The sequence below is a fragment of the Microtus oregoni genome, unplaced genomic scaffold (genome assembly GCF_018167655.1).
Source record: "Microtus oregoni isolate MIOR12 unplaced genomic scaffold, Mior012 000026F_ref0000081, whole genome shotgun sequence".
Taxonomy (NCBI): domain Eukaryota; kingdom Metazoa; phylum Chordata; class Mammalia; order Rodentia; family Cricetidae; genus Microtus; species Microtus oregoni.
The window spans coordinates 28,943,419-28,956,634 of NW_024543085.1; the positions used below are offsets into that span (position 1 = coordinate 28,943,419).

General features: G+C 38.4%; 1 protein-coding gene and 1 pseudogene across 1 annotated transcript in view; both read left to right on the plus strand.

Annotated features, from left to right (window-relative positions):
* Nucleotides 1–13,216, plus strand: part of Exoc4 (exocyst complex component 4) — a 714,919-nt gene that overhangs the window by 305,899 nt on the left and 395,804 nt on the right. Inside the window, exon 10 of the mRNA XM_041675392.1 lies at nucleotides 11,867–11,963. Within this exon, the coding sequence (XP_041531326.1) occupies nucleotides 11,867–11,963 (97 nt within the window). The remainder of the gene's footprint in view (nucleotides 1–11,866; nucleotides 11,964–13,216) is intronic.
* On the plus strand, nucleotides 4,641–5,866 carry LOC121463295 (annotated as a pseudogene).

The following is a 13,216-nucleotide window of genomic DNA, read 5'->3' on the forward strand; positions in this document are numbered from 1 at the left end:
CACTGATTGGCTTTGTCAGGAGGCTCAACAATGCTGTTGTGAGACTGAATTTTGACTATAATTTTATTGTTCAAAGGGCCCGCCATCTACTCTTCTTCTCTTAGTCATTTTGGGTCATTGTTTTTTGTACCTGTCACGTTAATTTCTTCAAATAATTTCCCTCGCAACTTAGTGGGTAAGCAGATTTAAGCATGTCTCTGAGTATTAAACCAACGAAAGTACTTTTCAGCACAAAATCTTTCAGTGAACTGGAACTCATGCAGTTCTCATTCCTAATGAACTACGTTTTAGACTTCTTTAAAGACAAAGTAAGACTGACGGGCATAATCTGTTTCCAGTTTGTTGTTTCTCAGTGTCATAAAATTCTAATCTGATCTGTAGTCATCATTAGTGGACTCTAGTCACCCAAACATGGGGGTCGGCATTGAGTTTGGTCAATCAAATCAGGGCACCTCAATGCCCTCTGCTGTCCTTCACACCTTGCTTTATTTTAGTAAGAATTCCTGAACAAACAGTAAAATACCCCACAACCCAAAATTTAAAAGATAAGAGAAATCGTGTTGTTGTCATAGGTGATAAAGAGTGTTTGTATTAGTTAAAACACTGTAGATAGCACAATAGTTTCTCACTTTGGACACTTGCAAGTGCTATTGGGGCTTATCATCATCATCAGTAGAACCTTGTAATGCTTCCGTGGTGATCTTCTGAAATAGATAGAGCTACAGGTGGGGAGCTGGCTCCAGTAGGAAAGAATCTAGGGAAAAACAATTTACTCATATTTCCTTTGTTTTCTAACTATAACTACTCCCATTTCTTACCCCATATGCCTAGGCCTTTCTATTAAGCAACTAGTTATTTGAAAGTAGTAAAAAAAAAAAAAGGAAAACCAACTAACATACAGTATTAAAGTACTAGATACATGTGTGCAGATAGTCATATCTTCATTTTTCGTAGTAGAGATCTCTGATCAGTTGATGAATAGTGGCATAAATTAAATGTGTCATGCATGTACAATAGACTGTTATTCAGCAGTACATAACAATGGAGTGCTAATGTATGCCACAGCATTGAAAATATCCTGTAAATGAAACCCAACGTTTGATTAGTAACAGGGTTATTTAGCTTGAGGCATGAGGCCTCTGACCTGGTTGTACCATACCGACCACTCAAATGTATTTAAATAGATTCAAGATCATTAAAACTAGTTAAAAGAATGAGAGGAAAGTGGATCAATGCAATCTCCCCATGTAGCTTCAAAATAAAGTGAGTTGGAGGATAATGACACTCAGACCGAAGTATTCCTCAAAGATGGTCGATTGTAGTTCCCATGTGCCTTATTGATCAGTCATTTAAAAATACACACAGTGACTCGTGATCATTTGGTAACTGGCTCACCCTTTCGTAGAGTTTTCCATCTCAAATCATCCAGTACTGCCACTTGCTTGAGCTATTTCTCCAGCCTTTCAATGACCACATTTTACTGGTGGATCAGGATGTAGGCTTATTAACCTTAAAATATATTGATTCATTTTTCTTTCCATGACATCTCACATTTCCCAAATTCTTAATTGATTGTTAAGAAGATAATTAAGGTATGCTCTTCCACTGTTCTCCTAACCCTCCCCTTCCCTCTACCCAACCCCCACCCCACTCTCACTCTCCTGGTCCCTCTAACTTTCCTTTCCCTATATCTTTTTCCCCTTCTTCCTCTCTCTATGACCCATTTATTTCTTCTTTTGATTTGTAATCCAGGACAGCCTTTAAAATTAAGTAACATTTATTAACCATCTTTGGGGGACACGTCTTTCTGAGTGACATTGTCTTCCAATTCACTTTATTTTATGGCTTCATAGGGAGGTTACATTGATCCCTTTTCCTCCCACTCTCTTAATTAACTCGATTATTATAAAGTTTATTTGTTATTTTGAATATATTCAGTTCTAGGTTCTTACTGACTGTCCTGCAACTTTTTTTGTAGACCAGGTTATCCTCAAACTCACAAGGCTCCCAGTGCCTCTTCCTCCCAAGTACTGGGATTAACTGCATGCATCACCAAACCTGGTGAACGTGTTCAGTTCTAGAACTATAAAATTGTATGCGGCGTAGTAACCAGGCTAGCTTAATATGAAACAGCAAATTTTAATGAAGGGATAGCTTACAACACCAGGGATCCAGCGATGGGCAGGAAATACAAAAATGACCGACGGGGCTCACGCCCGCCAGATTTATACATAAACTTTAGCCCAAGGCGAACACGACCCCCATTGAGCTGGGCCTCCCCTACATAAAATGGCATACTATTCTTTCTTTGTAGCAATTATTTCATGTAGTCTAACTGAATTCTGGGAGAGATCCTCTCACTTGCCACAGTTCCCAAATGAATTGTCATATTATTCTCACAGATGTTTCCAACAAGTGCAGATGCTTCATGAACATATTATACTGCTACTTTTATTCAAGACAAGTGACATCTATCCTGCTTACAGTAACTTATGCAACCATGCAGTCCCTAATTGAGGTTATCTACCTCTTCTCCCTGTTTTAGGCCTGTGAGAGACCATAATAATCTCCTTTTCTTATCTGGGCGGGGTCCTTGGAATTGTCTTACTCTTACCTTCAAGTAAAATTCCTTAGGGACTTCATAAATGCTCCTTCTTCTCCTCTGTGTTTATAGCTCAGAGGAGAGGTCCTTATGGTTCTGACCTCAGGGAGAGTGGGAAGAGTGTTATTTCAAGCACCTTCTGCTACTTGCCATCTTTGATTTTTCTCATCTGACTCCAGCCATATGCGCCAGCCTGATAGAATCTCCTTAGCATTAACTTCCACCATTTCCTTGAGGTGAGTCTTTCCATCCTCCTCAAGGCTTTCTTCATCTATAATCAGTTGCCTAAGTTTCTCTCTTACCAGAACCTTCCATCATGTCCCACCCCTCATTTTCCCCCATTGTGCCTATCAGAAATGTTCCTAACCCAGATCCTGACTCTCCCATTTCCTTCCTCCTGCCCTGCCATCTTGTAGAACTTTTCCGTTTCCTGGTCCTCCAACTTACATATATTCCACCTCTTCTGGGGTCATGGAAACAGAAAGGGGCTGTTAAAGATTTCTTTCTTGGGGGCTGGAGAGATGGCTCAGAGGTTAAGAGCATTGCATGCTCTTCCAAAGGTCCTGAGTTCAATTTTCAGCAACCACATGGTGGCTCACAACCATCTGTAATGGGGTCTGGTGCCCCCTTCTGGCCTGCAGGCATAAACACAGAATATTGTATACATAATAAATAAATAAATATTTTAAAAAAAACAAAGATTTCTTTCTTCTGCCTGCAAATTTCAAAAGGTAATCCTAACCTCAGTTGGATAATTAAATGTGCTTCTTACAAATATACTGCCTATGTGGTCATTTCATAGAAAGAAAATATGTTTTCTCTTGAGTTCACTTGTATCTTTAATCAAAGAGACATTTTAGATTTTGACCTGACTATCCTATACATGTTTAGTCTTGATTTTATGAAAAATGCATAAATTTGTCTTCTCATCACAAAACTGGTCTCAATGCTCCATATTTTGGAATTTTTCTGTATTTCCATTATCTAATTCAACATCTAAGTCTCTGTAAAAAGAAACTGATGTTAATTAAACAGGCTATAGGATTTATATATATTTTAAATGCTTAGGATGCATGTGACTGAAGTTTGATATTGAGCCTACCATATGCATCTTGAGCAGACCCTGTACCTTCGCTCCTCCAGCAGAAGCCTACATACATTTCTTAATGTCTGCGTTTGGTAATAATATCTTATAGATATTATTAGAGTTGAGAGAGGTTTTTGTAGAGTCTAGCAGACTTTTTCTTTCATGGTAGCTATTTAATGACTCTGATCTCTTTTCCTTCTCTCGTGCCATATTTATTCATTCATACCCAAGGAAACAGTATCTGCCTTGATCACCACAGTGGAAGAAGCCAAGAATAAATGTATCTGAGCAATGGAACTTTGAATAAGTAGCTAATTTCTATTTGTGGTGTTGTTTTCTATTAATAATATTTTAATTCACTTAACTTTTTAGTTCTTTTCTAAAACCTGGATTCCTAACTGATCTTATTTCTTCTAAAAATACATCTGCTTTTTTTTATAGACAGTTTATAGTCATAATTTACTTGCTCTAAAGATGATGTTTTCTTCATTTTGTTTACACATACATTCATTCAGTCAACAAATATTTATTACAGTCTGAAAACTATTTCAAGTACCAGGCATACCCTGGTACTTGATTTGAAGTGTATTTTTTTCTTTTTCTTTTTTGGCTGGCTTTTTCTTTTTTAGGTCTGTTTGAAACTCATTCTTTAACAAAACAATACCACTACCAGTACTGATTCACTTGCTTTACTGAAATAGTAAAGCTTATGTGGGTAAAGTTTTTGCTTTTGTTTTTGTTTTGTTTTTGTTTTTGTTTGCTTGGCTATTATTTTCTCTTTGATTCTGGACTACACTCCAAGTCCGGGTCCAGGCTGCTTTAGAGGCTGAAGGTGATAGTACCACCAGACTTGAGTTTTGAGGGCATTTTATGCCTTAAGAACAAACCTATGGCCCTCACGCACGACCCGCCCCTTCCCGGGATCCGCTAGACTTGTTGCTTGAAGTTCTGCTCTGGAACCCCAACCTGTGGACATGGCGAACCAGGTGATCAGATGCAAGGCTGCAGTCGCCTGGGAGGCTGGAAAGCCTCTCTCCATAGAGGAAGTCGAAGTAGCACCTCCCACGGCTCACGAAGTTCGAATTAAGATCATCGCCATCGCCATTTGCCACACCGATGCCTATACCCTGAGTGTAGCTGATCCTGAGGGGTGTTTCCTAGTGATCTTGGGACATGAAGGCGCTGGGATTGTGGAAAGCTTCGGTGAAAGGGTCACTAAGGTGAAGGCAGGTGACACTGTCATCCCTCTTTACATCCCACAGTGTGGAGAATGCACACTTTGCCAGAAGATAAGAGTCACTCAGGGGAAAGGATTAATGCCAGATGGCACTAGCAGATTTACCTGCAAAGGAAAGTCTATTTTTCATTTCATGGGAACCAGCACATTTTCTGAATACACAGTTATGGCTGACATCTCTGTTGCTAAAATTGACCCTTCAGCACCTTTGGATAAAGTCTGCCTTCTCGGGTGTAGCATTTCAAGTGTCTACGGTGCTGCTGTGAACACTGCCAAGGTGGAGCCTGGTTCTACCTGTGCCGTCCTTGGCCTGGGAGGAGTTGGATTGGCAGTGATCATGGGCTCTAAAGTGGCTGGCGCATCCCGGATCATTGGTATCAACATCAATAAGGATAAATTCGCAAAGGCCAAAGAATTTGGAGCCTCTGAATGTATTAACCCCCAGGATTTCAGTGAACCCATCCAGGAAGTACTCATTGAGATGACAGACGGGGGAGCAGACTACTCTTTTGAGTGCATTGGCAACGTGAAGGTCATGAGAGCAGCCCTCGAGGGGGTGCACAAAGGCTGGGGAGTCAGTGTGGTGGTTGGCGTAGCTGCTTCAGGTGAAGAAATCGCCACTCGCCCATTCCAGCTGGTGACAGGACGCACGTGGAAAGGCACTGCCTTTGGAGGATGGAGAGTGTCCCAAAGCTGGTGTCTGAATATATGTCAAAAAAAATAAAAGTTGACGAATTTGTAACTGACACTCTAACCTTCGACCAAATCAACCAAGGCTTCGACCTGATGCACTCGGGGAAAAGCATTTGAATCGTTCTAAAGATGTAAGTTCAGAAGAGAACACTGTCCTTCCTGTACTTTTTCCTGTGATCAGAAGAGAACAGACTGACAGATCTGCTTCAGAAACTACTAGGAGTGTGTGTAATCATGTCTATAATCAAGGACAAGGCAAATAATCACAAGTCAGTTTTCTGAACTCTCCACGTAAATAATTGCTGCTCAAGAAATATTTTAAAAAAATAAAAATACTTTCTGCATTCGTGAGTAGAAAAAAAAAGAACAAACCTATGTAGATAGATGGTGATGGTGCACAACTTTAATCACAGCACTTGGGAGGCAAAGGCAGGTGGATCTCCAAGTTCAAGGTCAACCTGATCTACAAAGTGAGTTCCAGGACGGCCAAGAGTATTACAGAAAGAAACCCTGTCTTGAAAAACCAAAACAAACAAAAAACACAGAATACATCTATGCTGAACAACTTAGTCAGTAAGGCTGCCCCTACTAAGGTAACATGGAGTTCAAAAAACTCAGGCCACTCATCTGGTACCTAGATCCAATTAAACATGCTCTTTATTGTTGCAATTAGGAATTCCATTTTTGTTATTTCGCATGACTTTTCCAAAGTCCGATATTCATTGTAAAATACTCTATCTTCACTATAATTCTTTGCAATGTTGAAAGCCAATTTTATGCCTACGAGACATTCAGAATGTCATTTGGGACATGCTACTTTCTGTAACCTAATGGAAGTCACTATTTAATTTAAGTTTGTGGAACAAGTTATTGGTTCACAGTAATAGCATCTATACATTTGTTACTGATATTGATTTTATTTATTTTTGTTTTTTCCTCCTTTTTTTTTTCTTTTGAGACAAGGTTTCTCTGTAGCTTTTGGAGCCTGTCCTGGAACTTGCTCTTATAGACCAGGCTGGCCTTGAACTCACAGAGATTTGCCTGCCTCTGCCTCCCAAGTGATGAGATTAAAGGCATGCGCCACCACCATCTGGTTGATATTGATTATTTTAACTGAAAAATTAAGAGTCGAGAGAAGCTTTTTTCATCTTGTCACACTGCAGTGATACTGTCCCCCCAAATGAACTCACAGAAATGTTTCATTCATTTGTTACAGATTCATTTTTTGAACTCATTAATGTTATTGACTATTACTGTTGCCAAGAAAAATACAGAAAACACTTTTTAAAAAGTCGAACCTTTTTCCTAGTTTATGCTCTAGTGATATATCAAGAGATTCTTTCTGTATCTATCTCCTTTTTACTCTCTCTCACATTCCATAGCTATGTATCTAGACAGGAGTGCATGTGTGTGCGCCTACACACACACACACACACACACACACGCTACCTGTTGGTAGCCCCAAAAGAAAATGTGGGCTGCTTTATTGGGATGCAAATACTTTGTATCAAGCACTGTGCTGAGTACCCTTGTGTATAATTTCTTGTTTAAATTATTAGCACATTATGTTTGAAGGAACTGACCATAATTCCTGTTTTGTAAATGGCCTAGATTATTTTGATTAATTTATCTTACTTACACTAATAATAAATAACAGATCTGTGATTTGATTACAGATCTACTGATTCTTCCCATTTTACCAAATTCATTTCAATGAGAACATTTGTCTGTATTCTTCCTGAAGTATTTTTTTCTCTTTTTGCTATAGTCATTAAATGACAGTGACAACAAATCTTGGTTGGAAAGAGTCAAGGGATAGGTAAATTTAGCATCTAATTTCTCTAAGTGAGTTCTAAAGGTAGGGACTATTCTGTGACCAAGATGCTGTGCTATCAAAGTTGTTAGGTGGCCTCGGGTTTGTTCCAGTCTTCTGGGGAGAGCTTGTCAGACCATCCTTCTCATTACAAGAGCAGGAAATATTCCTGGGGCATTCTTCCATCTTGTACTCTACAGCCTACTTGTAATCCTACTGTCAGTTTACTCTTCATTCCACCCATCCATTACCAGACACTGTTTTCTCTGGTGCCCATCACCTGGCCTTCCCAGCTGAGATTAGACTCAAGCATAATGAATGATGTGAGCATTGTCCCTGCCTGGTCAGTGCACATCTCAGAATTTGAACAGTTTGCTCCTTCGTGCCTTTGACAGCAGTTCCTGGGCTACTTGGCTCAATGGGAAGGTATATGAGGAGAGGTGAGTTCTGTTTCTCACCTAGAATCATGAAATGCCAAATGTCCATTTAGAGTCCATTTTGATGGTAGAGACTCTCAGACTTTGTGATTATTGGTGAGGGCCTTTCTTTTCATTCTGATAGGTTTGTTTTCAAAAATAGTTTTTAGGATGCTGCTGCTTTTTTATTTTTAAAATGGTAATCGAATACCTTTGTCAATTTTGTACTATTACAGTAGAATATTACAGACTGAGTCATCTATAGTGAACAGAAATTCAATGGTGTATAGCTCTAGAGGATTGGAAGGTGACATACTATGACAGAAGAAGACAGAGGAAGGGTGAGAGAGAAAAGGGACTCAATTTTTTATAGCCATCTGTGTCCTTGGACATTTTCTTGAATCCATGCATGGGCACACTCAAGACAGACGTCTCAGATCCCAATACTGGCAAATTGGAGGTTAGGAGTCCTGCACGTGGCATTTGGGGATCACACTTACACCATGGCATTTAGTATCCTAGACGCAGAGTCACAGAGGCACGGAGCTGAAAGAACGCACACTGTTCCGGTAGGTAGATGTCGGCTGAGGGTTAAAGTAGACATAGCAGAGTCTTTCTCACTCCTTTTTAACATCCGCACACCCCATGAAACCATCGTTTCCCTCAGCTCCTACAAGTTTTGATCAGTGGGACTGTGGCTAAGTTTGGAACTTTATGTCCTCTCTTCATGGCCACAGCCTCATCTCCCCCACTGGCATTTCTAGGGGCTCTGTCTCCATAGTTAGCATTGCTTCTTTTTTTATATTGGCTCTATCCCTTGTTATAAACACACATTATTAAGTATTCCTACTGCCTGTAAGGCTTTAGGGGGACAGACCCAGTTGCTCACTGTTGCTAGGCCTTGTCAGTTGACAGTATATTTTTAAGTACACTCTCTCATCTAATTTTAATATTGTTTTGTCCGCATAGAGCTCCATTTCTTTTTCCATTCATGCAGCAGATGAATGCTTCCTTAACGTCTATGTAGGAATAAGTTATGTAAGTTTTAATGAAGTCATATAATAATTAAAAATGGCATATATTAAAGTTTGTCCAAGTTGTTTTTATGTGAGATTGCTTTTAATGAAGTTGTGAGCTTTGGGAAACAGGGTTGGCTGTTTTAGGGTAGATATTGGACTTAAAGAATTGGTAAAAAGCAGTGCACTTCCAGAAGTGAGCCCAGTATGCCCAAGGCACAGGCCAGGCATACATACAGTGTATTTTTGTGTCCATCTCATACAAAGTTTTTTTTGTTTTGTTTTGTGTATGCTGTTCCTGGAGTGCAGAATGTAACTTCATTTCCCCTGTACACATCTCCTTGCCAATTCTGTTCTGATTAGGTTTTGTGGTCTTAAAAGGAAAATTGTTGATAAACAAGATAAATTCATTCTTAGTTTCTCTTCTCTGGTTGTAAATGTTCAATATGGTGTTTGGAGGAAGAGGTTTTTTTTTTTTTAGAGGTTTGTTTGTTTGTTTGTTTGTTTATTTATTATACAATATTCTGTTGCATGTATGCCTGTAAGTCAGAAGAGGGCACCAGACCTCATTACAGATGGTTGTGAGCCACCATGTGGTTGCCGGGAATTGAACTCAGGATCTTTGGAAGAGCAGGCAATGCTCTTAAACGCTGAGCCATCTCTCCAGCCCCAAGGAAGAACTTTGTTAACAGAGTAGTATTTCTTTTAGTTTTTTCCAGGCTCTGTCTGTTTGCCTCCTTCTTTTCTTTGGCACTGTGAATTCATTAATCCCATTGCCTTGCTCATGCACAGCACATCCTCTGCAACTGAGCTATACCCCTCATCCTAGTGGCAGTTTTCATGCTTTTGTTTAAGTTGCAAACGTTAGCAAAACATCAATAATCCTACTTCATATCATTATGTTGATATGCAGACTTTGAGAATGTGAGGCAAGTCATTAATTTAAAGGAAGCGCTGTATATGCCATTGTATTTTTGTTAAAAATTTTGAACTGTGTTCTGATGGGTTGGTCAAAACAACTGATCCAAACAGTACCTGTCTAAATGCCTCTGGGAAGTGCTGATGATCATGGATGTAGATTGCGAAAACTTCACATGGTTTTATCAATCTTCTAGATGCCTTGGAGACTGCAAAGATAAATAACAAACAAAGTCATTTTTGCTTGTGTCTGATACCATGCAATGAATTCTAACCATAAGGAAATATTTAAAGTAGAAAGAGAAAATTTATAAGTGTAGGTTGCTAGGGTTTTGAAGAAACCCTCCAAATAGCATGGTTTTTGTGCCAAAATTCTGAAACTGTTGGTAAAGGGAAAGTAAAGTGTCAATTATACAATAAAAGTAGTGACACTGAAGGATATATCCTAAGTTAGGGTGCACTCGCTAGCTGAACATGGGAGATTGATTTGTTTAACCATTTAATAAAAGGTATTAAATAACTTTACTCCTTTTTTATCCCTTCCCCCATTATAGGAAAACTTTCCTCCCTTCATGTATTGAAACAAGGGTCTTGCATGTATTTTGCAATTATTTTACCTTTGAGTTCTATTCACAACCTTATCAACGTAAACCGAACTACATTTACCATCTGTAGACGTCATGGTTTTTCAGATGGAACACTGCGGCTCCCCAGGCCATTCATGTACCCTCCTTTTTTTGCTTAATTTTTGCTAATTAAAAGAATTCACTCCTCTTGGAGCAGATAAAAGTGGAAAGAAGCTAGGGATTATAGCAATTGAATCATTAAAAAAAACTCATGAGGATGAGGGGGGTGGTACTGGTAGAAGCGTTTCTTGCAACTTCTGAAGTTATTTGGAGCTTTATATATTCTAAATGCTCTGCAACTAAATCTGTGCAGAATGGGGATGGCAAATTGTTACTGCCTTAGAATGTGTGAGCCTGGCAATTACTTCCTGCACTTTGACCCTTTGATGTTTCAGCTAATTACCAATTAAGAGCCATTTTAGCAAAGAATATAAGTCCTGGTTCCAAAATCTGCTTTAGACTTGTGATAGCACTGAGAAAGCAGCAATTTTGTGCTTTCCAAATGTGTATCAGTAGCTTGAAATAAAATCCTTCATGCAATGTGGTACACCCTTTAAGACAATATATTCTCGCTAATATAGGATGGTTCTTTTTGAAAACATGGATACTGCCAGCTCTGATCAGTTATTCCAAGAGTTGGAGTGTGTATATTATGTAGTTTAAGAATATCTTGATGAGTTTCTTTTTATATTTTTTTAACTGCACACATGTCTGTGGGATACTTTTGTGTATGGTGCCCTAGATGGCCAGAAGAGAACATTGAATCTTCTGGAACTGGAGTTACAAATGGTTTTGAGCTACCATGTGGGTGCAGGGAATTGAATCCAGGTCCTCTAGAAGGAGCACCCAGTGCTTTTAATCACTGAGCTATTTTTTTTTGTTCTAAGTTTATTTTATTGTATTTACTTATTCAATACACTCACTATATTTATAAAAATATCTATTTAAGTAGCCAAGTAAGCTTCCTACAATGATAAAATAAATATTAAGTAAATTACATATTTTAATAACTAGGATTCTTTCTTTTTAGTGTGACATAAAACTGTAGTATGTCTTTTAATCTGTGGGATTTTTGTCTTGATGACAATGTGGTGAATAGAGTTTATATACAATCTTGGATGTTTTATAATGTAACTTCATCCTTCTCTGTGCTCCACTGTCCAAAGAGGACGCTGTTGACTAGAAATAAATGTTTTAGCTTCAACAATATTGTAACCTTGAGCCATTACTTTACATATGTCATTGATTCTTCTTGGACTTTATCATTTTTCACTGGGTAATTATGCCATAGATTGTTGAAGAGAAAGATTGGATCATGTCATTTGCAATAACTGTAAATACTATGGGTAACTTAAAAGGTAGCCTCTGTTACAATCCAGCATGCATACGGGTAAGCTTGGTTTTTTTATCTGTAAAATTTCCAACTAGCTAAATCTCCGTTTTTATTTTTCCTACAAGGGGGTCCTGATGACAACTTAATTGAAGGTGGAGGAACAAAATTTGTCTGCAAACCTGGAGCCAGAAATATTACTGTCATATTCCATCCATTACTGAGGTAAGTCATCCCATCCCCTATGATATTCTCATCCGTGATCAATATTCTCATTATTTATGCTGATGTGCCAAGTGCCAATAGTTCAGCCAGCATTGAGTCAAATCATTAGAGAAAAGAAACTTGTTTCATTTTGTAAGGTTTCACAGTGAAAGTTAGTCAATAGAACAGATAATGTCAGCCAAGCTGCTCTCTGTTCTCAGGAGTAATAATAGCTCACAGACACTTGAATTTGATTTTCTTTACTTCTTTCTCTAGTCCTGCCCATCTTCTTCCCTGCTCCTTCTCCTTTTTTGGATCTGTCTCAGTGACCCCCTGGGGACATCTCGCCTACCATCTGTTTTCATAATCACACATTTGTTGACCACAGTCTTGCTCATGTGTCCATTTGTAGCCTTTGCACTGCCATTACAGAGATGAAGCATTGCAGCCTAAGTCCTAGCCTGCAACCTGCGTATTTTCTCTGTAGTTCTTCGCAAGAAAAACAAATGACTGACCGTGGTCTTTGTACTCATTTACACTAATTACTCCTTCAATATCTTTTGAGAATTACCAAGTCTCTGAACAGATGTGATTTACAGAAGCCTGAAAGATATTCAGAATAAAATATATGGCTTTGTTTCTCGGAAGATAATTTGATGGTGAGCAGAATAAAATCTGTTACATTGTTCATTTCTCAATTATAGTATATTGTAGCAAAGAAAAATTCATGATGCTTTCACAAAATATTCTTAAGTCCTAAGTACTTTTAAGAAGGCACTTTTCTGGGTTAAAAGGACAATTACTCGGTAGTTACAAACTCTGCTTTTCAGTTAATGATATCTAGAGATCTCTGTGCATGACAGTGTAAAAACAGTTTGTAAAATTACGGAAGGCTAAGATGCTATATTTAATACTGTGATTCATTAAATTAGTTTTGAAAATACATAAAGAACAAGCATATTAATGGGTTATATAATGTTTTCATACAAATAAGAATCTTGTACTACCATGTTAAATATGTTAGACATAATTCTTTTTTTTTTTTGGTAAAATCTCAAAATCCTTATTTTTGAAATCTGCATTTTTGTCTGCAGCCCTTCTGCTGCAGAACTGCATATTATTTTCTTCCTTTTATTACCTTACCTACAGCTCAGCTTTTGCCCCTCCCCTCTTCTCATAGTCACCAACTTTCCACTGTTAACTTCCATGAGATGAGCATTTAGATTCCTCAAGAATGAGATCATGCAGTTTGATCCATATTGTTACAAATGTCA